This window comes from Bos grunniens, chromosome 29 (assembly GCF_055505025.1).
Source record: "Bos grunniens cultivar Pamir isolate PY7600 chromosome 29, Bosgru_T2T1.0, whole genome shotgun sequence".
Classification (NCBI taxonomy): Eukaryota; Metazoa; Chordata; class Mammalia; order Artiodactyla; family Bovidae; genus Bos; species Bos grunniens.
The window spans coordinates 21,273,702-21,299,064 of NC_141193.1; the positions used below are offsets into that span (position 1 = coordinate 21,273,702).

A 25,363-nucleotide genomic window follows, 5' to 3' on the forward strand; every position below is an offset into this window, starting at 1 on the left:
TGAAATCTAATTTGTAAAGCTCAAATCAGAATAAAAAGTGTTACTCCCACAATTCAGGGCCAATTTGATTTTTAATGAGATTCCTCAGAGACCCAGCCAAGATCTCAGCAAGTTGAAAACCTACCACCTTCCTGCCTTCCACACACTCTCTCTGCCATGTGGACCTCTGTCTCTCCCCCGCTGCCATCCCCAGTGCCCCTCGGGGACATTCCCCAGTGGCTCCCTTCTCAGGGCCATCTCTTGCTGAGAGCTTGGCCCCAGTCTGGAGCTCTGTGTCCCCAGGATGGGCAGCAGACAGTGTCCGCGACCTCTGTGGCCACCCCAACTCTCTCCCGGTGGAGAAACAGCCTGCCCACCAGGTCCTGTTTTCCTCGGCTGTGTATCTGTGTCCGCAGAGTAGGGTGTGGGAAAAAAATACAAACTTAGAAGTCACGACCCTCAGATCAAACCCCATTCATTAGCTGTGTGAACTTGGGCAGGTTACTTTGCCTCTCTGATCTGGGTTTCTTTGGTGTAAAATGGGAGCTGTTCTGCTCTGAACGGTAATCAGTCAGTTACAGGAGGGACTGCATGTGAAGCCCAGATGGCGCTGTGGGCCAGGAGCTCAGTGGACATCAAGGTCCCAAGTCCCGTTGTCCGTTCAGCTGTGGCTTCCCAGGAAACGTAGGTCACAAGACACCCTCTTCTTCGGCAATCCCTCCAGGTCCAGGCATAGAGATCCACTCGCTGTAGAGGAGAACACAGTCCTTAGAGCCAGAGTCTTGGATTCACAGCCCAGGTCCTGCCACTAGAGCCTCCCTGGACAATTTAGAAACCTCCAAGCCTCCGTGTGCTGAGTCCCTGTGACACGGGGTTGATGAGGCTCCACACGGGTGTTGTGGGCACGTGACAGCCACGGGAAGGTACACAGGGCACTTGTGAGTAACTAATATGCGAGGCTTCTGTTAATATTTTTCCCTTCCTTGGGCCTCATGTCCTCATCTGGAAAATGGGGATAAAAATAGCACCGACCTCATAGGTTGTTATGAAGATGAACATACCAACAAGCTGATATTCTTAAATCTCAGAACAATGCCTGGCGAATTGTACCCACTGTGGGTGTGTCTGTTTACCTTAGTCATGAGCTGGCTAAGGTAGATGATTCAGGGAGGAGTGTGTGGGAGGGGTGGGGTCACACTGATGGTCTGCTTCCAAGTGACAGTGAGGCTGGAGTAGGGTCTGCTGCAGAAAAGAAAGGGACAGGAGGATGGGTGGAGACAGTGACCTGCTCCCTCAGCCACGTCATCTGCCACACTCCACCTGGACCCACTGAGTGCCCCAGAACTACACCTGAGCCCGCCATGTGCCAGGGGCCCACAATGTGCCCCTGTACTCCACCCAGACCCACTGTGTGCCCCTGAACTCCACCTGGCCCACTGTGTGCCCCAGAACTCCACCTAGGCCCACTGTGTGCCCCTGAACTCCACCCGGACCCACTGTGTGCCCCTGTACTCCACCCGGACCCACTGTGTGCCCCTGTACTCCATCCGGACCCACTGTGTGCCCCTGAACTCCACCCGGGCCCACTGTGTGCCCCTGTACTCCACCCGGACCCACTGTGTGCCCCTGTACTCCACCCGGACCCACTGGGTGCCCCTGTACTCCACCCGGACCCACTGGGTGCCCCTGAACTCCACCCGGACCCACTGGGTGCCCCTGTACTCCACCCGGGCCCACTGTGTGCCCCTGTACTCCACCTGGACCCACTGTGTGCCCTGAACTCCACCCGGACCCACTGTGTGCCCCTGAGCTACACCTGGACCCACTGTGTGACCTCAGGCATGTCACTCCTTTCCTAGGAGCCTGTGGGTAATAACAGCTAACTAGCATTGCAGTTAATCCTCCATGAATAGCTCTGTTCTTTTTGTCCTGTAGGGCCTGGCTCCTTGGGGTGCTGGTCCTAGTCCCATCCTGGAAGCCACTAAAAGGATGATATTATTCCTTGGGTTCCCAGGTTTACTCATGGCTCTCCCCTCTCCTCCATGTCCACGGCCCTCTTGAAGCACACCCCCAGAGTGCTTCCAGCTGGAGGTCTGTCTCCTGTCTCTGCCCCCTTGTGGAAGTAAGTGCCAAGGAGTGTCGTCAGGTGGAAAGGGGAATAGGGTGTCCCATGGCCCGTTTGGGGCTGGAGGATGGCGAGTCCACAGCGTGAGTGCACTGGGGGTTGATGCGCAGGGAGCTTGCAGCTGTGGCCAGCTCCTATGAGCAGGCGATGCAGCTGAGGGCGGTGAGGAAGCTACTGCTGGGCCCCAGCGGGAAGGGAGGTACTCTGGGGGGCTCTTGTCTCCTGGACCAGCCTGCTCTCCACTTGCATAGATCAAGCAGAAACCCTTCTGGCAAGTAACTGACCGTCGTGCTTGTTTCCTTCCTAGGTCAAGTGTACTCCTTCAGCCAGCAGCCCCAGGATCAGGCTGTGGTGTCGGGGCAGCCGGTGACACTGCTGTGCGCCATCCCTGAATACGATGGCTTCGTTCTGTGGATCAAGGATGGCTTGGCTCTGGGCGTGGGCAGGGACCTCTCGAGTGAGTACCCCCAGGCCTCCCTAGGAAGGCCTGGAACCCACCCCTGCCCTACCCACCCACCCACTCTCCTAGGGAACCCCATCTTCATGGCATTTGGGGGGATTAAGTCTCAGCTTTCATTGTAGATTCCATGAGCAGAGTCAGGCAAGGCAGGCCCTGGTCCAGGATGCACAGGACTTTGAGGGCCCCTCTGACTTCCGGTGGTGAATTACAAGTAAACCCTCCATTCTGGCTGTCAGAGCTAAACCTAACACAATGTTGGCTTGTCGGGTCCATTCCAAAGTCAAACACGTCTCATGTAAAGTCAGATTTCCAGAAGTAAAGCCTTCGTCTTTCTTGAACCCAAAAGTATTCCCCACTTAAGACACAACCTGGTTCTTCCCTTCTTCCGTCCATTGTTGTTTGTTGCTGTGTTTTTAATTGCTAAGTCGTGTCCGACTCCTGCGCCATCCCCATAGCCTATAGCCCACCAGGCTCCTCTGTCCATAGGATTCTCCAGGCAAGAATACTGGAGTGGGTGCCATTTCCTTCTCCAGGGGATCTTCCCAACACAGAGGTCGCACCCACATCTCTTGCATTGGCGGGCAGATTCTTTTGCACTGAGTCACCTTGGAAGCCCCCTTCTATCCGTTAAAGGGAACCAAGTAGATTGAAAATGCAAAGAAAGCTGGTAGGGCTTAGAGGTCACCATGCAATGGGGAGAAAAGAAAACAAGTGTTTGAAATAAATTCCAGGCCCTGTTCAGCCCACCCAGGCTGGTATTCCGCAAAGATGCACTGGTGGGCTCTGGTGCCTATTGACGACTGGTGTCTGAGCTGCCTGGTTGGCACCATGCCCTGTCACCTGTTAAGGATTGTAAATGTCAGCCCTTACGCCCATACAGATGTCTTTCCAACCCATCCTCTCCCCTGGGAGAAAAAAGACTGAAATCATCTTGGTCACTCACCCATCAGTCACTGCAATTCTCCCCTGGTGAGGGTCAGCATGCAGCCATTTACTAAGCTTAGCATGAACTGTACAATGCAGAACACGGGATGTGAGTGTCCCTGCCATCAAGGAATGTCTGGGGATGGAGAAGGAGAGAAAAATATGTATTCAACTGAGAAGTGGCTTTGCCTCTCTCCTGGTGTACAGCTGCAAGAAAATAAAAATCGAAGTGCACTTGGGAACAGGATGGTTGGGAAATTAATATTTTAAAATGTGAGTTATGTCTTGCCAGAAATGTATATTGAAACATTATAGCAATGGTCAATAGCATCCCGAGGTTTGAGTGCTACAGCCCAGCTGAGCATGGATAAAATACACAATCACATCTCCAAAATATACTGTGCTGCCATAAAATTTAAGTATTATGGGAACCAGCCAATTTCAGGGACTCTGAACTCCCTTACCCGAGAGGAACTGGGGAAACGACACGATCTTCCTGAACCAGAAGGGTTCACACTTCACGTGGCTCTGAGCAGGCTCAGCATCACTGCTGGGTAAGAAGGCTCTCTGGGTTCCTGGTCCGTTGTTTTCAGCTTCAGTCAGACACTGGGTTCTTGTTGGGTCAGTGGCCAAGAGGAGGCCCCAGGTCACTGCGGATGGTTCCTAGGGTGGTCATCGCCATACAGATAATTGACCCTCTGGCATTCACTTCCACAAATGACTTTCTGGGACCGGAGACTGGGTCTTGCTAAGCGCTGGAGGGCAGCAGGCTCTCATGGACTGGGGTCTGCTTCCTCTCCAACCTGACTCCATTGATAGAAAGAAGTCTGGCCCTCTCCTTGCAGAACCAGTGAACTCAAACTCTTAGTAACATATTTTCTCTGGATTTGATCACTTGTCCCAAAATAGCATCATGACAGTGATGACAACTATATGCTTAATAAACATTGTTTGCTTGCCTGATAAGAAAGTGAGTGTAACAGTGCAGCAAGCACTAAATATTACTGGGCCCTGGGTTGTGGGGTTTTGGTCTGCTGCAGCTCTGCCGTCTTCTATTTTAAATATGTGGCTCCATTCAGTCCACCAGAAATGATCCCTAACTGAAGACCTTACTGTCTTCCTGGCCACCGAGACTGGAAAAAAATCGGTCGAAGGAAGTGATTTATAAATACACTCCCTCATATTGATAGAACATTTTTCTTCTAAGAAGCTCAAATTCTTCTCAGACATTATCTCATAAATCTACAATGATCCATGGGTTATAAAAAAGAAAAAGAAGTCTTTTCCTCTTTTTACTTGGCAGGTAAATAAAGTCACAGCTGAGAAAGAAATTGATTCAAACATATCTCAAGCCCAATGCATGGGCAATATTGAAAGCAAGAGGAGAAGGGGGCAACAGAGGATGACATGGTTGGATGGCATCACTGACTCAATGGACATGAGTATGAGATCGTTAGTGAAGGACAGGGAAGCCTGGCATGCTGCAGTCCATGTGGTCACAAAGAATCAGACTCGACTTAGTGACAGAACAGCAAATTCATGGGATCCTGACTCCCAACCCCCAAAACGCTTGTACCCTGTCTGTTAAAGACAGGAACCTCTCTGGCTACCTTAATCACTGTCATGGTCAATTTTTAATTTATTTTTAATTGGAGGATAATTGCTTTACAATATTGTGTTGGTTTCTGCCACACATCAACATGAATCGGCCATAGGTATACATATGTCTCCTCCCTCTTCAACCTCCTTCCCACCTCCCACCCCATCCCATCCCTCCAGATTGTCTCAGAGCACCAAATTTGAGCTTCCTGTGTCATACAGAGTTTAAACTAACATTTGTAGACTACTTACTGTGTCAAGTGCTTTACGTAGATAATCCTATCTATTCTTCCTCATAACTCTACCAGGTACTAGCACTGTCCCATTTTACTGACAAGGAAATGGAAGCACAAAGCAGTTAGGGTAACTTGCCCGAGACGGCAGAGTTAGGGGCTGACAGAGCTGACATTAAAACCCAGGGAGTTTGCCTGTGGAACCCAGACTACCCATAATTTTACCTCCCCTGAGAGTAGCAAAAGAGAGTGACGGTACTAGTGGAAGGAGCTAGAACTTGCTCTGAATCTGTGATCCTGGGCCTGTGTTTTCCAAAGATGCTGCCAGTCCTCAGAACAGCATCACGACCCGTCGCCTAATTAGGCGAATACAGACAAACCCATCACTGATGTTTTCAGCAGCTTAGGAGAGCAGAAGGCGGCTGCTGTTGGCTAGAGACAGCAAAACACGAGCTCCGGCCAGGATGCCTACAGGGGGCCAGGAGCTGGTCACGAGACAGCAGGTCGGAGGGGCTGGGGGCCGCCCTCCAGCTACACTGATGGCAGCTGCAGCCGGGCGAGGCTGGACCAGCGCCCACTCCAGCTCCTCACCGGGCCCCGTGGAGAGCCAGCTCAACTTACCAGGCTCCTCCCCAAACCCCAGCAGAGGGCAGGAAGGGCGGGCAGGAGGGGAAGCCATGCTCTTGGGGCTACAGCTGATGGCCCTATAGCATCTCCGGCCAGGCCTGAACAGCTGTGGAGGGCATGCTGGGGACAATGCTAGCCGTGAAGACGTGAGCCTAACAGGCTCAGCCACACAGGATGCACCCCAAAAGCATACTGGGGAGCCTGGCGGAGGATCACTGCTGCCTCCACTGACCAGGAATGGGTGCCCCTTAACAGCCCACCCCCAGGGAACCCTGCGCTCCCCTCTGGAAGACCCGTAGGTTATGGGAGTAAGAGAGGCCCTAGGGCACCCAAGAAATCTCCTCTGTAGTGTCCCTGACAGGGGATTGTCCCACATCTGCTTGAATACAGCCAGTGACGGGGACCTCACTACCACCTCTGGCAGCCCAGATCTCTGTTGACACCAGCACCTTGCTAACAGTAACCTAAAGGGCGTCCCCACATTCATTGTGCCCCTTGGTCCAATCCTTAGAAGCTACGCAAAAACATCTAACCCCTACTAAAAGACTGAGAAAAATTTGAAGAGAGCTATGGCACGTACCCTGTCTGTTTCTGTCTCTCAAGCCTTAGTCTTCTCTTTAAAAGGCCAAACGTGCCCAACTGCCTCCTGCTGAGAACTCACTCTGCCCCAGTGAAGGCCCTTCAGAAAGAGAAGCAGTTTGGGGCTGTCGGAGGGTGGATGGGCCTCTGGAAAGAGAGGGACCCTGAAGGTGGGGACACGCAGAGGTCGGGGAAAGTGGTGCATGGAAAACAGGTCCTGTGGAAAGGAACTAAGGAGATCGAGGGCCCAACAGCAGTGAAGAGGCAGACGCAGAGAACCGACTTATGGATACAGTGGGAGGGGAGGAAGGAGAGGGCGAGACGAATGGAGAGAGTGGCATGAAAACATATACACTGCCTTATGCATAATAGACAGCCATGGAGACTTGCTGTATGACTCAGGGAACTCAAACCGGGGCTCCCTAACAACCTAGAGGGGTGGGAAAGGGTGGGGGTGGGAGGGAGGTTCAAGAGGGAAGGGACATAGGCATAACTATGGCTGATCCATGTTGATGTATGGCAGAAACCAACACAATATTGTGAAGCAGTTATCCTTCAATTAAAAATAAATAAATTAAAAAAAAAAGAAGGTCGAGGGCCCAAGATCCGGGACAGAGAAGCTCTGCCCAACCTGGCAGCCACACCCCTGATGTATTTCAACCCACAGAGCCCCAGGAAAACTGCTTAATGATTCATCATATTCAAGCCTTTATTCATCTATTATTCATCGCCAATAGTATAAGAGGCCCCCAATTTTTAAGTGTCCTGAGTGTCACCTAAGTGCTTAATCAGGCCCTGGGGTCCCGGGGGGTCATAGTAAGAATGACCAGAAAATAGTCACTTATAGCTCAGAGTGACCAGAGGCTCCTGGGCTCTGGTGAGTGGGCCTCGGTTGCTACTTCCTGTCCGTCTGCAACCAAAGTTTTCCCCCAAAGCCACTCTTGCTCTTTTTCCAAGTATTTTTGTTTCCTTCTTCTCTCTCCCTCTGGCCCTGTCTTCTCTGTGACTCTGAGCCTGGGTCTCTCTGTCTTTCTGTGTGTGTTTCCTCATCAGGATGTGTGTCTGCTTGGCAAGCCTCAGAGCCGAGCATGCTGCATTCCAGGGTGACAACCCATTGTGTCTGTCCACATTCAGCTCCTTTCCGCTCTAATAACAGCTTCTCTGACATCCCTAAACTTAAAACCTGCAGTACCTTTATACACACACACACACACACACACACACACAGACACGCTGTCCTAGCTCCCTGGGGAAGCTCACTTTTGTGCTCCTTACACTGACATCAAGGATCTGCGCTATCTCCTCCTGCTCTGCCGGCCCCCTAAGACCAGCCCCCCAACCCCTCACCCCCACCCGCTGGATGTCCCGCCCACTGCGCCCGTCAGTCATACCGGCTTCTCCACCCCGCCCCACCCCCCTGATGCACCTGCCTTCTCCCCAGGTTACCCGCAGTACCTGGTGGTAGGGAACCACCTGTCAGGGGAGCATCACTTGAAGATCCTGCGGGCGGAGCTGCAAGACGATGCTGTGTACGAGTGCCAGGCCATCCAGGCCGCCATCCGGTCCCGCCCTGCACGCCTCACCGTCCTAGGTAAGAACCGTCCCTGCGCCCGGCCAAGGATGCTGTGAGAAGCAGCCAGGGCTCAGCTCCAGAAATCGGGCCAGCCTGGAGGGGCCTGCCCACTGGACAACAGGGCTGCTGCCCCACCGTGTCCGTCCCTCCCCACCAAAAGGGGGAAAGGGAACGTCCCTGTGCTGGACATCGGGAGGCCAGTGCCAGCCGACCCCTGACTCTGCCCAACTCCAGCGTGTTTGCCACTGAGGAAGCTAAAGGGGCTCCTGGGTGCTTGTTTATTCAGTCAGGAAGCGTGTTCTGTGCACATGGTCTAAGCCAGGCGCTGTGTTTGATGATGGAGACCCAGAGAAGAAGGGGATGTATCTTTGAGTTGCTTCTTTACGAATTGCCCTTCCCTCCTGCTGGCAAAGCCCCATCTAGCCTCCTCCCCCATCAGGCTCTCGTGGTGAGAGCATCCACAGGGATGACCCTGGCCCTGCTCCTTCCCACCGTCACTGCTCCCTGGGAATCCCGGCTCTCAGCGGAGGCCCAGGCTGGCTGCCTACGTCATCCCCAGGAGAACCATTACAGGTTCTTAGGCCACATCACACCTCTGCCCTCCTGGTCTTTATCTCGGTTTCCCTGGGGACATCCTCCTGAAGAGGTCCCCACTACTGGGCCCAGGCACACCTGCCTGGAGACCAGGGGACGGGCTCAGCTACTCCCTCAACCGCCTCATCCTCATTTAGAGTTCAGCCCCATCAACTGCCTCCTCCCGCCAGATGCTAGCGCGGAGCCAGGCCTGCTGCGAGCCACGCCGGTGCATCAGTAATAATAGCTAAGGTTTGCGTCGCGCCGCACAGCAACCCTTTCAGTCCCTCCGCTTACGTTACCTCGCTGTTCCGACGCTGACCTGGGGATGGGGAAGGTGGCCCCAAGTGAGGGTTTGAGGCTCCTAGAAGCAAAGGGCAGATGTAGCAGGGTGGTACACAGGCCACCGGAAGAGGGAAGTCCACCCCCAACCCGCTGGCCCGCCACTACCTGCCCCCAGCAGCTGTTGAAGAGTCTGACAACAGGGTCACCAGCTGGGGTGCTGCCTCCTCACCACCGGGCAGCTGAGGCACATGACTAGTCAGAGATGAAATATTTAAGAGGGCGTCAGATCTACATGGCCAGCACGCTGGGATAGGCCCTGGAGGACCACTCACCCAGTGCAGAGCTTGGCTTCTTGAGACGAGGAGGAGGAACTGGGGGCCAACCTCAGAGATCCCCTTCAACCTCTGAGTCTCCCCCAGAAGGGATGAGAGAAATAAACCTTCTCTGGACGGTCAATGAGCCGGGGTCCCTTGACGAGGAAGTGGCGGGCCCCCTGTGTCAGAGGGAAAGTCGGCCACCTGCGTCTCCCTTGAGATATTGCTGAAATGGCACCCGGCCTTCGATTGCTGTGGGGATTGAGGGAAAAGAGAAGGAGGGTTTAGTGCCTAACATATTTTCTGATCTTTGAGGATTGCAAAAGGTTAGTATAGATTTGCTAAGCAGAGTTGTAGGATCTTTTTTTTTTTAAGAGGACTGGATCCTATTTTATTTGGGAGTTGGGGGCGGCGGGTGCTGGACTGTGCCTTTGCTGCTGCACATGGGCTTTCTCTAGTTGCATCGAACGGGGCTGCTCTTCGTTGCCGCGTGCGGATTTTTATCGTGGCGGCTTCTCTTGTTGCGGAGCACAGGCTCTAAGGCGTGTGGACTTCAGCAGTTGTGGCACAAGGGGGTTAGTTGCTTCGTGGCATGTGGAATCTTCCCAGACCAGGGATGGAACCGGAGTGCCCTGCATTGGCAGGCAGATTCTTAAGCACTGGACGACCAGGGAAGTCCTGGGTTGTAACGTCTTTATCTCCAGAGGTTTGATAGCACCATGCTCCACTCTTGGACCCCTTCTAGAGGGTGAAAGTGAAAGTCACTCAGTCGTGTCCAATTCTTTGCGACCCCATGGACTATACAGTCCATGGAGTTCTCCAGGCCAGAATACTGGAGTGAGTGTCCTTTCCCTTCTCCAGGGGATCTTCCCAACCCAGGGATGAACCCCCATCTCCCACATTGCAGGCGGATTCTTTACCAACTGAGCTATCAGGGAAACCCTTCTAGAGAGTACCAGAGATGCTAAACTGAGAGGGCCCTGAGCATTGCCCACTCCTGACTTCACACAGGACTTAAAACAGATGGGGATGCCTCTGGTCCTTAAGTTCTCATCCTGGGATCAGAGCTTCACCTGGTCATACCAAGCCACAGCCCCCTTTCATCTGTACTATCTCAGTTGATTACAAAGTCCAAGTTATCCCAGATATTTTACAGATAAGGAAGTTGAGACTCAGAGAGACAAAAGCTCTCATGGGAGGTCACACAGCTCACTTAACATTCAAAACAGACCCCCGAGTTTCCAACTCCAAACCAGTGCTCTCTGCCCAGTGTCCACATTTCTAAATGCCAGTAGGACTGCCTTTGTCCAGTTGGTGAAGAGCCAGGCTTCTGCGAGCAGGGCCGCAGGGTCTGATGGGAACAGACTTAATTTTGTCTTGGGTCACATCTAGAAGGCTTTCAGCCCCCCATCTCCCTCTCCACTGGCCTGACCTGGCACTGTCTTCTGGGCAGAGCTGGTTTGTGGGGGGAGATGTTTCGTGAGTCAGGAGATGAGCTGAGGAGAGGGAAGGTGAGTTTCCAGGAGACCCCAGCAGGATGGCCTGGGTGGAATTCCTAAGGCCAGAAAGGGAGCCTAAGCTGGCGTTTATCCATCAGCCTTTCACACAGACCACACCACCTCTCCTCCAGCTTCCCCAGACTCTGCCACAGTCTCCCCTGACTCCTCAAGGGTACCCCAGGTCCCCATCTCTCACCTGTTCATGTAGGTCCCCAGCCCTGAATGGTCCTGTGGGTCTGCACCCTAAAGCTAGTCCTATGGATCCCCTCCCTGAGCTGGCCCTGCAGGGCTCCGGCTGAGTTTCTCCTAGGTACACAGCCCCACCTACTGCCCTGGAGGGCGGCCCTGCATGCAGACACTGACCCAGCCTTTTGGAAAGGGAGCCTGGTCTACTCACAGTGGTGAACCAAAAGGGCTTCTCCAGTGCCAGTGGAGGAAAGAGGGCTGTTCCTACCTCGGCCAGCCAGCTTCCTGACCCAGATCCCATCTGCTTTGCCACGACATCTCAGCCTGGGAGTGACCCAGCCAGATCCCCAAGGCCGGGGAAGGGGGATCCCAAGGAGGGTCTCTGCCTTCCCTGTGTTCCAGGAATGAGAGAGACTCCTAATTTTGTCTGTATTTGCCTGAGATAGATTTTTAATTAAATAAAGTAAAAGCCTGATTACAACCTGCAGAAGATGTGAGAGCAGAATCAGATGGTATTCCTGCAAAATTGCAAAGCAAACACTGGCTGGACCAGAGGGAGACCCCCAGGGGTCTTCCATCAAAACACCAAGTGAGAGGGCAAATACGAGAGATTATATAGCCAACAGATGTGCATTGTTAAAATATGCATCCGCCGGCAGCCTGCTTGGAGAAGCCAAAGGGCTAACTCAGAGTCTGCAGTGCTCCAGGGAGGGCCTGGGAACCTGGCCCGGCAGCCAAGCCTAGAGTCACAGACACGTTAATTAGCCTTGTGTTTCCAGCTCTCAGATGCAATCAGGTGGGGAGCAACTGTGAGTTGAGGGTCTGCTTCCCCAGGGAGACAAGAGGGAGGGAGCCAGGGAGACAGAGAGGAAGAAGGGGAAGAGGCAGCTCCTATGAAGCTGAGCAAGGTAAGGACTAGGCACCCTCCCACCCCCAGACCATCCCTGGAATCATGGTGTCAGAGACAGAGTCACAGGCCTGGAGACAACAGTCATGGTCCTGCCATTAACCAGCTGTGAGCTGGTCACTCAGCCTCTCTGAGTCTCAGTTTCCGCATCTGTGAATTGATGCACACGCCGTTTCTCCCACCTGCAGGAACCTCTGAATTGAAAAATACCAAAACCGTCCCAGGGCCAGAGGAGTAAGGGGGCAATAGCATTTGATCCTTTTAACTTCATGAAAGCTGGATGGCAGGAATTTGGGGAGGGGACCCAGAGCAGGAGGACATAGGCACCAAGGATCTGATCAACAAACGTTTGCTGAGCAGGTATTAGGTGCCAGACGCTGGAGACTCATTAGTAAATGAGAGAGAAAATCTCCCCTGCCTAGTGGAGCTCGCATTCGAGCAGAGAGAGAGAGACAGTCACTGCACAGTAAACACTGAGCCAGCACGCTGTGTAGCCGCGAAGGATATCAGGTGGAAACACGTGCTATGAAAATGGGAAAGCAGAACAAGGTAAGGGGGATTGAAAGTCTGGGGGTGGAGGAAGAGGAGGATTGTGGATGTCGAGTTAATTATTAAAGAAGGGATTTTCCCCGGCTTCCTACCCCATTTCCCTCTTCTTCCTGGTTCGTTTTAATATTAACTCTACTGCCCTGTGGCTCCCAGTATTAACAACGCTTCCTACATCAACATGAATTATTTAACGACGGAGAGTAAGTCAATTTAAATGAAGAGGGCATCTTTAAGATGATGTAAACCCCAAATACTTTGGAGCAGACAAATAAGGTCCAAATGTGTCTTCCCTTCGTCTCTGTCTGCAGCTCTTTCAGCTGGGGAGCTCTCAGGCCTCTATGTCCACAGAGCCGGCAGCATCCCCCAGTCCCCAGTCCCCTAACCTTCTGGGCAGGTGGTTCCAGAGAGAGACGGAGCACAAGCCAGGTCCCACAGCAAAGGCAGGCGGAACTGAAACGGCCAAGAGCACTGGCTTCTAAAGTCATTCTCTCAGAAACCGGTGGTGAGAGTGCCACCCCGTCACCCTGTCAGGGATGGGGGCACAGCCTGAGCAGCTCTTCAGGGGTGAGGAAGCACCGCCACAGAACAAAGCCCAAGTTCCCTCCGTGGCATGCGGGGCCCCCTGAGGCCTGCCTTCAGCTTGCTCTCCAGCTCCAGCTCCCGGATAACGGCACCCTCCACTCACCACACCCCTGTGCCTTTCCTCGCATGTGCTTCTGCCTGGAATGCGCTTCCCAACCTCTCTTCCCTTGGCCGCTTCTTGCTCACCTGGCAGGATTCATCTTAGATAGCGCCTCCTCCAGGAAGCCCTCCCTGAACGTCACATGGCCTGGCTGTCCTGCTCTGGGGTCCCTTAGCCTGCTGCCCCACCTCCATCACAGTGCTCGCCACATTCTGTTGAAAGCCACTGTTCACATGTCTGGCTCCTACACTGGGTGTCTGAAAGGCAGTGTGCAGCCCTCACACCCAGCCTACAGGCACATGCCAGGGCCTCAGAAAGTGTCCCCCAGGTGGCGGTAGTGACAGAAGTGGGACTGACTAGTGGGATCACACTGACCCTCACCATGAGAACAGTACCTGGTAGATATACATCCTCGATACACAGGAGAGTTGTGTTGTGTTTGTAGAGGCAACACGGCTTCACGGTTAAGAGCCCACAGCCAACTTGACTGCACTTGAAACCTGTGGTGTGACCTTGGACAGGTATTCAGCCCCTCTGTGCCTCAGTTTCCTCGTGTGTAAAATGGGGAGATAATTTCATCTGTCCTCTTAGTCTTAGAAGATTTCATGAAATAATACACATAGGGCATTTCTCACACCAGCACCTGGTATGCCACAAGGCATGCAGGCATTGGCTGCTGTTACTATACCTGTTGTTGTTACTGTTATTCCTGAAATGCAAAGAGAAACCAACAAGCGATTCCTCCTTCCTGGGGGATCAGGCGGTTGTGTCCTGGAGAAGCGGTTCCATCCAGCGAGCAGGCAGAAATCCACAAATCCTGCAGGGGCCTCTCCGGGCTCGCGCACCCGGAAAGACAAGCAGAATTGATTTCCTTATCTCCTCATTAAGTGAGTTTTGCCTGGGCCCCGGCTTGGTCTTAGGTGCCGTATCACATTTGTGCTGTGCGTCTGCTTCCTGCCACATTCATTACCCTGCAGTCACCCCCAAATTGGGGCAGCAAGCAAGCCGGAGATGGGAGAGAAGAGCAAGATCACCCTTATCTCCCGAAGCTCCAGGACAGAGGTGGTGCCTGGGCGGCTGTGCACCTTGCCTCATGCACACCCGTGCCCACCCCCAGCTGGTCTCCCCAGCCTCTTCCTGCTCCTCTGCCCTCTCGGGAGCCCAGGCCACTCCAAGCCTCCCTGGGCCAGTGGGAGATTCTGCTTCTCCCCCTGTCTGGCCACTGTGCGCCCCTCTTTGACTTCTTGCTCTAATTCTGTGCCCCCCTGCTCTTGTAGGTTACAAGGTGGGCGTGGCTTTAGGGATCATTGAGTTACTTGAAGCTGACGCATGGTCCCTCAATTCCAAATTATAGTATAAGCTCCCTGGGGGTGGAGTCTTGGTCTCTGCAGTCCACACTTGGATTCAAGGCCATATGCTCCCTGCAAAGCAGTTGTTGATGGGAGATCAGCAGAGATGGGGTGTCTGCCTGGAGGTCCCTGTAGCCACTGGGTGGTGTGTGGACTTCAGAGCTGAGTCATGATGGCCCTCTTTCTATGTCCAATGGTGCCCCCCACTACGGTCCCCCTTTTCCTCTAATCGGCCATGTTGCATGGAAAGGAGCCCACCCTCGTCTCCTTGTTCTTACCTCAGCCTCAGTGGGCTGTCAGGAGAGGCTGCTCCTCTCTGGCCAGGGTCCATCCATAATAGAGGAGAGTGTGGGGAAGAAGGGGACCCACAGATGCTGGGTGACCCCCAAGGCTCCAGAGAGGTTGGAGACCCCTCAGGGATGGAGTCAAACCCAGCACTTCCCCTCTTGGCCTGAATGTAGGTGGCAGGGGGCAGGCGGGTCCCTCTGAAAGGAGAAGGAGGCCTGATGCAAGAGATGCACACACCCCTCCTTACCTCACCCAGCATCTCCAAGGGCAGTTGGAACAGATTCAGCCAATGAGAGAAGAGCTAAGCTGTCTGGTCAAGTGGCCTTGCCGAGGTGACCTGATGCCTGATGTCACCTTGGGAAGCTCTTACCACTCAACGATGGAGGTGCCCCCACAGAGCCAACCCAGGGCCAGCCCCTCCCCTCCCCATTCCAGCATCTCTTGCCTTCAACCCCAGCCCAAGGGAAGGCAGGAAGGTTTGTTGGAGGCCACCCAGGGTCTGCTGTATGCAAGGCGCTCAGCTTCCTGCTCCTGCCCTCCACCACTCCATTTCTAGTTCCTTGCCCCCCTACACACACCACCCCCAACCACCACTAAGTGACCTGGGCTCTCTGGGGCAACCCTGCAGTCCACCGTGCCCAGGGCACCAGCATGTCTCCAGGTCCAAGGAGGGCCAGGACCCTGGCCAGGAAGTCAGGCAATGAGCATCGTTGCCCCAGTCCTGCCACTGACCAGCGGTGAGCCATGGGATCCCCAAGTTTAACCTCCTGGGACCCGCTTTCCTTCTCCTGGGGAAAACGAGGAGCTAGAAAGATGACATAACAGAACCACTCCATAGTTTGTGCTTCTTTCTCATTCCATCCCGGTTCAGGGGTCATTGTTCCCCGAGTCCTTTCCCCTTGCTCCTGAGAGCAAGAATAGTATGTCCTTCCGCTGCTGTAATCAAGCATGACCCTAAGAGATGCTGAACAGACTCCACTGCTCAGCCAAGAGGAATGTGGGCTCAGACCATGGAGATTTGCAAAAATTGGGCCCTGGATCCTCTGGCATCCACAGTTCAGTGTGAAACCAGCAGCTGCACGGCTGCGTGTGAGATTCCAGCCACTTGCCTGTCACTTTCAGAATGCAGCTGCCTCGAGGCGGCCCTCACCAGTTCTGCCATCACTACTTCCTCTGGCCTGGACTTGGCCTCCCACATCCCTCCCGCCTGAAAAAGCCCCGTCAAGAGCCTGCCTCTCTCCAGGTAGCCTCCTGGGTCCTCTGTCAGGAAGCCTAACTGGGTCCCTATTTGTGCATCCAGATACACAGTGAGCCAAGGACAAATGGACTGGTGTGCACACACACACACACACACACACACACACACAAGTTCACAGCTTGCAGATTCATCAGTGCCCCCGTGGTGGAAAGACATGAAGCCCCTCAATTAAGACTATGGTCACTGCTGCATGCTAAGTCACTTCAGTCGTGTCTGATTCTTTGCGACCCTGTGGGCTGCAGCCCACCAGGCTCCTTTGTCCATGGGATTCTTCAGGCAAGAATACTGGAGTGGGTTGCCAATCCCTTCTCCCAACCCAGGAATCAAACCTGTGTCTCTAACATCTCCTGCATTGGCAAGTGGGTTCTTTACCACTAGCGCCACCTGGGAAGGCCAGTCACTGTTGGGAAATGGAGAAATCTCAGTAAAGCCACAAAAGTTTTGACAGGCCCAGAAAAGGATGGAGCTGGTGGTGCACGTCACCCCAGCACAAGGCCCACTTCTCTACCAAGTCCCCCTAAAGAGAAATGAAGCTGAAGGAAGAGTCCTAGTGGACTTAGAGGGAGAGGCAGGGCCAGCCAGCCCCCCGGGGGTGAAGGGCCCCCTCATGGCTCCAACCTGTGGGGCAGAGTGGGTGTCACCCCGGGGATTCTGCCCAAGCCCAGAGCTGGGGAGTGCCTGAGAGGCTGGGGCTGGTCAGGGAGACCTTGAAAGGGTAAGAATAACTCACTACTTCTCCACTCCGACCTCAGCCTGGCTTGAGAGGAGGGTTTCATGGCAAATTATGGATTTAAAACTAGCAATGAATCTCCATTACAGCATGAAATGAGAAAGGAAAATGCCACTAAACGGCAGCCTTCCCCCAGCAGCCAATGGGCAAGGGAGGGTGTCGTGCTAGGAGGGAGGAGAGAGACGAAGCTACACAACCTGAGGTGGGCTCCCAGGAGCACTCCTGAGAGCCCCCGCACCCAGGGCCCACGGATGACCCCACAGAGATGGAGGATGTGATGCCACCAGCAGGAGCCAGGAGCCAGTCTCTCCCCACGGGCAGTTTTCTGCAGAGGAAGTATGCACGGAGCTACGTCAGGACTGGGGGCGGCCAGAGCTTTGTCGTCTTGCCGCTGTGTCGAGATGAGCCCCATGTCATAGGTCCAGCTAGAGAGGCGCAATTCAGGGACCTTGACCCACTGCTGGGCCATCCACACAGGGGGGCTTTTTTACCCCCTCACCATCTCTGGCAGGCAAGCCTGAGGTTTCCTTTCGCAGATGCAGAGGCTGACAGACAAAGAAGCCCATTCACTTGCTCCAGGTCACTCAACAGTTAAGAAGAAGAGCTAGAATCTGAACTTGGGTCTTTCTGGTAAAATACCCTTGCCCTTTCTGGCTAAGTCACGCCCCTCCCCTTTCCCCAAATTCTGTTGAGGATTACTGCTGCCTGACTCCTCCCCTTATGATCACAGGTCTCTTTCCAGCCCCAGGAGCTCCGGGAACCCTTTCTGAGCCCTGTGGCCACCCAGGCCCCCAGAGTCAGAGGGGCAGCCTTGCACAAGAGCCAAGGCTTCATAAAAACCCTTCCTGGCAGCGCTGTTCCCCAGATGCGCCTTGGGAGCCAGGGCCCCTAGACCCACAGCACCCATTTTCCGTCCCATTAAGTCTCATCATCAGGGGAACCGCCGGCAGCTTCTTTCCCCGTCGCTCTGGGTCTCTAAATTATTCTGTCCGTTGCGGGGGAGGTTTTCCTGACTGGGAGGTTTGTAGGCCCCCAGAAACCCGCATGACTGCCTCCTTCTCAGGAAAATACATAGCTGAGCCCCACAGCCCACGAAGACTTGCTTCCAAAAGAGTGTCACATTTTCACAAGTCGATCAAGGTGTTTGTAAATGTTTATCGAAAGGGAGAACTTTCCATATGTAAATATGTCAGGAGCGGTGTGATGTGAGCAGCTGAGAAATCACCAGTGCCTGGAATACCCTTGCAGCCTCCAGGGTGGAAGGCAAGAAACGGGGGCGCAGGCTATGACTTCACAGCCATCCCCCTGAAAGAGCTGGGGCTGCTCGAGCCCCAGACACACCCTCCGCTCGCTTCCCCTCTGTCTACACACGGAGATAGACACACATTCGGCAGGGTGATGGAGGAAACTTGTTTTGCACATGGGCCGATGGCGGTCTAGAAAGAAATAAGCCAGGGGTTGCACGATCCCTGGAGAGGGAAAACAAGTCCCCTCTCAATCTGCAAGACAGAGAACAGTGGGCTTTGAGCAAGGGTCACCTGAGACTACCCTGTCCCTCCTCCTGCCCCAGCCTCAAATACCAACTTGACCTGGGCAACAGTTCTACTAAGAACCAATAGAAGCCCCCCAGAACCAAACCTTGGTTAGACAATGTTAGAGATGGAAGTGTTGCCAAAAGTGGGGTCTGGCTGCCCACCACTTGAAGGCTAATATTCAAGAAGCAAGAGTGGTAGAAAGAAAGTTGGCTTTATTCCAGAGGTCGGCATCCGAGGAAGAGGCTCGACTTGTGTCCAAAGGTTGACTCCTGCAGTGGACAAGGGCTTATAAAGGGGAGTTTCTGGGGTTTGTAGGTGGAGGGAGGTGGTCCTCTTGAAATTGGTCATGAGTGGTCTGACCAGTGTCATCTTGACTCTTTTAAGAACAGTTAGTCTTCAGTTCCAGCGTCGGTTTGTTCCCCTCCCTTTGAGGTCAGTTCTCGGAATTGTTGCAGCTTATGTCATGGCTACAGTCTGGTCATCATGTAATTAACTTCTACTGGGTGGGGGTTCTGGTGTCTGCAAAACAGCTCACAGGATATGGCTCAGAATATTATCTATAGCTCTTGAGGGGAAACTAAAAGTCCTGGACTTTGCTTAATGACTAAACAATTATTATTTTTTGTCCTGTTTAGCTGTTTTCTTTTGCTTCTGCATTTTCTCATTCTCATTTATTTATTTACTTGGCTGTGCCGAGTCTTACTTGCGGCCAGCAGGATCTAGTTCCCTGACCAGGGATTGAACCTGGACCCTTTGCATTGGGAGTGCAGAGTTTTAGCCACTGGACCACCAGGAAAGTTCCGTTTCATTCTGTTTTTTCAATATACCTGTATGCACCTTCTGTATTCCTGGCACTGTCCTAGGCACGGGAAATGTGTATATGATCAAAACAGATTAAAATCTCCTGCCTTCATGGAACTTATAATCTAGCAAAGGGAGTGGGGCAATAAACAATAAATATAAGAAGAGAATGTTATAGTTTATTAGAAGGTGTTAAGGGCTATCCAAAAATGTAAAGCAGAATGTAAGAGAGAGGGTTTCCTGGAGAAAAGGGCAAGTTGAGCAGTCAGGGTGGACTTCTCAGAGGAGGTGACCTTTTTCATCTTCCCCTTTAAGAGTTTTACTGAGGTTAATTTATATACCGTTAAATCCACCCCTTTTACTTGCACAACTGAATGGTTTTCAGTGAATATATAAAGTTATACAACCATGGCCATAACCCACTATTAAGTCATTTCCTAGAAAAGATCTGTTGTCAGTCTCTGCACCCATCTCCAGGCCCAGGCAACCACTGATCAGCCTTGTGTCTCCGTGAATTTGCCTTGTGTGGATATTTCATACAAATAGACTCTTAAAATAAGTGGCCTTTGTGTCTGGCTTCTCGAGTTAGCATTATGTTTTTGAGACATCTGTGTTGTAGTAAGTGTCCATAAATTATTTCTCTTTTATTGTAATGTTTATTCACTTGTTTATTTGCCTGCATTGGGTCTTAGTTGCAGCACACAGGATCTTTCGCTGTGTCATGTGGGCCTCTCTAGGTGCTCAGGCTTAGCTGCCCCAAGGCATGTGGGATCTTAATTCCCTGACCAGGAATGGAACCCATATCCCGTCTTTGGAAGGTGGATTCTTAACTGCTGGACCACCAGGGAAGTCCTATAGTTCATATCTTTTTGTTATTTAGTAATATCCCATTGAATGGTGGTGGTGGTTGTTCAGTCGCTCAGTCATGTCCAGTTCTTTGCGACTCTATGGACTGTAGCAGCCAGGCTTCCCTGTCCTTCAGTATCTCCTGGAGTTTGCTCAAACTCATGTCCATTGAGTCAGTGATGCCACCCAACCGTCTCATCCTCTGTCACCCCTCCCGCCCTCAGTCTTTTCCAGCATGAAGGTCTTTTCCAATGAGTTGACTCTTCCCATCAGGTGGCCAAAGTATTAGAGCGTCAGCTGTAGCACCAGTCCTTCCAGTGAATATTCAGGGTTGATTTTCTTTAGGAATGACTGGCTTGACACCCTTGCTGTCCAAGGGACTCTCGAAAGTCTTCTCTAGCACCACAGATGGACCTTCTTTATGGTCCAACTCTCACATCTGTACTGGAAAAACCATAGCTTTGACTATACAGACCTTTGTCTGCAAAGTGATGTCTCTGCTTTTTAATATGCTGTCTAGCTTTGTCAAAGCTTTCCTTCCAAGGAGCAAGCGTCTTTTATTTTCATGGCTGCAGTCATGGTCTGCAGTGATTTTGGAGCCCAAGAAAATAAAGTCTGTCACTGTTTCCATTTTTTCCCCATCCATTTGCCATGAAGTGATGGGACCAGATGCCATGATCTTCATTTTTTGAATGTTAAGTTTTAAGCCAACTCTTTCACTCTCCTCTTTCACCTTAATCAGGAGGCTCTTTAGTTCCTCTTTGCTTTCTGCCATTGTATAGTTAGATATATTTTGTTTATTCTTTCATCACCTGATGGACATTTGAATTGTTTCCAGTTTGAGTCTGTTATGACTAATGCTGCTATGAGCATTCACATTCACATGGTAGCTCAGTGGGTAAAGAATCCACCTGCAATGCAGGAGACACAGGTTCAATTCTTGGGTTGGGAAGATCCCCTGGAGGGGAGCATGACAACCTGCTCCAGTATTCTTGCCTAGAGAATCCCATGGACAAGAGGAGCCTGATGAGCTACAGTCCTTAGGGTCACAGAGTCAGATACTACTGAAGTGACTTAGCGAGCACACACGAGCATTCACATACAAGCCCATGTATATGTGTATGTTTTTACTTTTCATGGGTAAGATTCCTAGGAAGTGAAATAGCTAGACCATGTGGAAAGCTTACACTTAACTTTTTAAGAAAGTGCCAAAGTGGCACCAACCTTGAATTCCTGGGGGAAATCCCATTTGGCGATGGTGTTCAATCTTTTTTTTTTTTTTTTTTTTATGTTGCTGCATTCAGTTTGCTAATTTGGGACTGAGGGCTTTCAAAGTTTCCAAAGTGGCTACATCATTTTACTTTGTTCCCACCAGCAGTGTATGAGAGTTCCAGTTTCTCTACATCCTAGTCAACACAGTATTGCTTGGCTTTTCTGTGATGACCCATCTAGTAGGTTGAAGTGGTATTCTGCTACACTTTCAGTTTGCATTCCCCTAATGACTTATGTGTTGAAAATCTTTGGATCTGCATATTATCCATCTTTTATTTTCTTTGGTGAAGCATTTATTCAGATCTTTTGCCTATGTTTAAACTGCATCATTTGTCATATTATTATCATTTGTAAGAGTTCTTCATACACTCCAGATACAAGTCCTTTATCAGATATATAATTTGCAAATATTTTCTCTCAGTCTGTGGCTTGTCTCGCTATCTCCTTAATGGTATCTTTTGAAGTACAAAAGCTTCTAATTTTAATCGAGCCCAATTTATTAGTTTCTTTTCTTTCACGGAGTGTGCTTTTGGTATTCCATCCAAGAACTCTGTCTAACACAAGGTCACAAAACTTTATATTTTCTTATACAAGTTGTTTTAGCTCTTACAAATAGCCCATGATTCATTTTTTATGTTTATCCTTTTTAACTGTATTCATTTTTTAATTGGAGGATAATTGCTTTGCAATGTGTTGGTTTCTGCCACACATCAACATGAATCAGCCATAGGTATATATACATATGTCCCCTCCCTCTTGAACCTCCCTCCCACCCCCTGCCCCTTCCCACCTGTCTAGATTATCACAGAGCATCGGGTTGAGCTCCCTGCATCAGCAAATTCCCACTGTCTAATTTATACATGGTAATGTATATGTTTCAGTACGACTGTCTCAGTTCACTCCACCCTCTCCTTCCGCAGCTGTGTTCACAAGCCTTTTCTCTATGTCGCTCTGTTACTGCCCTACAAATAAGTTCATCAGTGCCAACAAATAGGATTCATTTTAAATTAATTTCTGGGTAATTTGTCAAGCAAGGAACTAAATTCATCATTTTTGCATGTAGCCACCCAGTTGTCCCAACTTCAGTTGTTGAAAAAGACTACCCTTTCCCCCACTGAATTGCATTTGTCAAAACTCAATTGACCAAAAATGTAAGGGTTCATGTCTCAACTCTCAGTCATGATAAATTGATATATATGTCTATTCTTATGCCAACCCTCCACTGTCTTAACTGCTAGGAACATTATACTAAAGTTTAAAATCGGGAAAGATAGGTTCTCTGATTTTGTTCTTTTTCAAAATGGTGTTAGCTATTTTGAATCCCTTGTATTTCCATATGAATTTTAGGATCAACTTGTCAATGTTTGCAAGATGGTTGCTGGAATTTTTTATAGAAACTGTGCCAAAACTATAGACAAATTTGAAGAAAATTATCATCTCAACTATACTGAGTCTTCCAATCCATGAACATAGAACATGTCTCCACTTATTTAGTTCTCTAATTTTTTCCAATGACATTTTATGGTTTTCAGAGTATGTCATATTTTTTTGGTAAAGTTATTTCTGACTATTTTATTATTTTTGATGTTATCCTGAATGGAATTGTTTTCTTAGTTTTATTTTCAGATTTTTCATTGCTAATATATAGAAATATAATTTTTATATATAGATCTTAGATCCTATAACCTTGCTAGACTCATTTTTTAGGTTTTAATAATTTTTGTGCGTTCCTTAAGATTTTCTCTGTGTACTATCACTTTGTTTAAAAATGAAGATAGCTTTAATTTTTTCTTTTCCAATCTGTTGCCCATTTTTTAGTAATTGGACTGCCTAAAACTTCCAGTACAAAGTTGAATAGAAGTGATGAGAGCAGTATGTGTGTGTGTGTGTTGTGCGTGTGTGTGTGTGTGTGTGCTAAGTCAATTCCGTGCATCTGATTCTTTGAGACCCACGGACTGTAGCCCACCAGGCTCCTCTGTCCATGGGCACTCTTCAGGCAAGAATACTGGAGTGAGTTGACATGCCTTCTTCCAGGGGATCTTTCCAACCCAGAGACTGAATGCACATCTCTTAGGTTTCCTGCATTGGCAGTCACGTTCTTTAACCACAAGCACCACCTGGGAAGCCTGCTGAGAGCAGACAACTTGACTTTATTCCCAGTCTTAGGAGAAAGTCTTCAGTCTTTCACCATAAAGGATAATGTTAGCTGTACTTTTTTCATAGGTGCCCTATATCAGGTTGAGGAAGTATCCATCTGTTCCTCCTTTGTTAAGAGCTTTTGTCATGAATGATATAATCCATATTAATAGAATAAAGTTTTTTTTTATCTTTATTCTATTAATATGGATTATATTAATTGATCTTCAAATGTCAAACCAACCTTGAATTCTGGGGAAAATCCCATTTGGTCATGGTGTATAATCTTTTTTACGTTGCTGCATTCAGTTTGCTAATTTTGAGTTGAGGACTCTTCATCAGTATTCATGATGGACAGTGGTCTATAATTATTTTGTGATGTGTCTGTCTTTAGTATCAGAGTAGCACTAGTCTTACTAGAATGAGTTGGGAAGTGTTCCTCCTCTACTTTCTGGAAGATTTTGTGAAGGATTGATAATATTTTTTCCTTCAATATTTGATAGAATTCACCAGTGACATTGTCTGGACCTGCAGTGTTCCTTATGGGAAGATTTTTCATTATTAATTCAATTTCTGTACTTGATGTAGTTTCTAGTCAGATTTTCTCTGTAGAAGCTGATTTCTGAACAGACTTGAGAGGTGAAGAATTTAGCTGTGAATCTTGGAGGAAAATTTCCACTTGAAGTGAAAAAGCAGAATCTTTGAAGGGTCCTCAAGAGAGGAGTAACAGGCTCTGACTTACATTTGAAAAGCCCCACCCTGACTGCTGGGTTGAGACCAGACTGTAAGAGCGCCAGGAGAGGAGCCTGTAAGGGGCTTCTGCAGGGATACAGATGAGCAGTGAGGGGACCCAGACTGGATGGTGGCAGTGGGGCCAGGAGACAGCAGTCTAGGAGAACGGCAGGAGCCCACGGTGATGCCAAGGATTGGGGTATGGAGCCTTTTATCCCTATAAAATTGGATGCGAAATTCTGAATGAAGTTGTGCATTTCTGGGGAGAGGTTTCATATTTTCAAAGGACTAAATCAATTAGCTCCCCAGATTTTAAGAATGGCTAATCTAGACCAGCATCTTCATTTTTAGGAAAACTATGATTCAGAAAGGTTGGGTTACTTCCCCAAGGCCACACAGCAAAGCTAGGGCTATCCCAGCTGCCTTGGCCACCACCTCAGGGGGTTGCCTAGTGGTATGTGTCATCAGGACCCCTCCTTGCCAGTCCAATGAGACCCACTCACCCCTGCCTAGGAGCACGTATGGGAGAGAGCTGGTGTACAGAAATGAGTCCCCCTCTGGGCCCAGCTTCTGTTGCCCACATCTGCCTTCATAGTCACCTGCCTTCTCTGTCCACGGCCATTGGTCCATCTGGGATCCCCAGGTTCCAACCTCACCCCAGGAAGATCCAAGAGAATGCCTTTCTGCTACTCACAGCTCTTTCTCCACACAGAATCACAGGAAAGCAACACCGTATCTGCCTAAGAGAGCAAGACCCTTGGTTTTTAATCTGTGCACGAATCTTATCTGAACAGGTTCAGGTGGCAAGGATGAGAGAGAAAAATAATTAAGGGGAGGCAGGTGAAATGTTGACATTATTATTACTTAAGTGCTGCCACACTTTTAGTTCATGCTTTTATACCCATGACACCCAGTGAGGGAAAATCAGCTTCCCATTATCTAAGCTGCACACCCGCTCACCCCACCTCCCCACCACCTATAAATCTTATTTAAACGAGTTCCATTGGCAAGACAGAAAAATAATTAAAGCAAAGGTAGGTGAAATGTTGATGTTATTAGTGTAATGCAACAGTCTGTTCAGTTTCTACACCAGAAAGATGCAGCCAAGGGAAATCAGTTTTAAAGATTACCTTTCCGAGATGAAAGAGTGTAAAAAGTGAACGTGTTAGTTGCTCGGGCTTGTCTGCCTCTTTGCGAGCCCCTGGGTTGTAGCCCGCCAGGCTCCTCCATCCGTGGGATTCTCCAGGCAAGAATACTGGAGTGGGTTGCCTTTCCCTTCTCCGGGGGATCTTCCTGACCCAGGGATTGAACCCACATGTCCT

General features: G+C 50.4%; 1 protein-coding gene and 2 long non-coding RNA genes across 9 annotated transcripts in view; 1 reads left to right on the forward strand and 2 right to left on the reverse strand.

Annotated features, from left to right (window-relative positions):
* Positions 1-25,363, forward strand: part of KIRREL3 (kirre like nephrin family adhesion molecule 3) — a 604,223-nt gene that overhangs the window by 503,815 nt on the left and 75,045 nt on the right. For all 3 annotated transcript variants that reach the window (XM_086383694.1, XM_086383695.1, XM_086383700.1), the window contains exons 3-4: positions 2,412-2,561; positions 7,968-8,117. In XM_086383694.1, coding sequence (XP_086239820.1) covers positions 2,412-2,561; positions 7,968-8,117 — 300 coding nt within the window. The remainder of the gene's footprint in view (positions 1-2,411; positions 2,562-7,967; positions 8,118-25,363) is intronic.
* LOC147342229 (uncharacterized) lies at positions 53-4,151 on the reverse strand. 2 transcript variants are annotated; one of them, XR_015157572.1, is made up of 4 exons: positions 3,953-4,151; positions 3,508-3,624; positions 1,113-1,221; positions 53-726 (listed from the first exon to the last, which is right to left on the reverse strand). It is a non-coding gene; the product is annotated as an uncharacterized LOC147342229 (long non-coding RNA). The 2 variants fall into 2 exon arrangements; XR_015157573.1 differs by lacking the exon at positions 1,113-1,221 and having other exon boundaries at positions 377-726.
* LOC147342230 (uncharacterized) lies at positions 8,001-9,523 on the reverse strand. 4 transcript variants are annotated; one of them, XR_015157569.1, is made up of 4 exons: positions 9,290-9,523; positions 9,123-9,209; positions 8,975-9,036; positions 8,001-8,130 (listed from the first exon to the last, which is right to left on the reverse strand). It is a non-coding gene; the product is annotated as an uncharacterized LOC147342230 (long non-coding RNA). The 4 variants fall into 4 exon arrangements; XR_015157570.1 differs by having other exon boundaries at positions 8,002-8,130; positions 8,970-9,036; XR_015157568.1 differs by having other exon boundaries at positions 8,010-8,149; positions 8,970-9,036.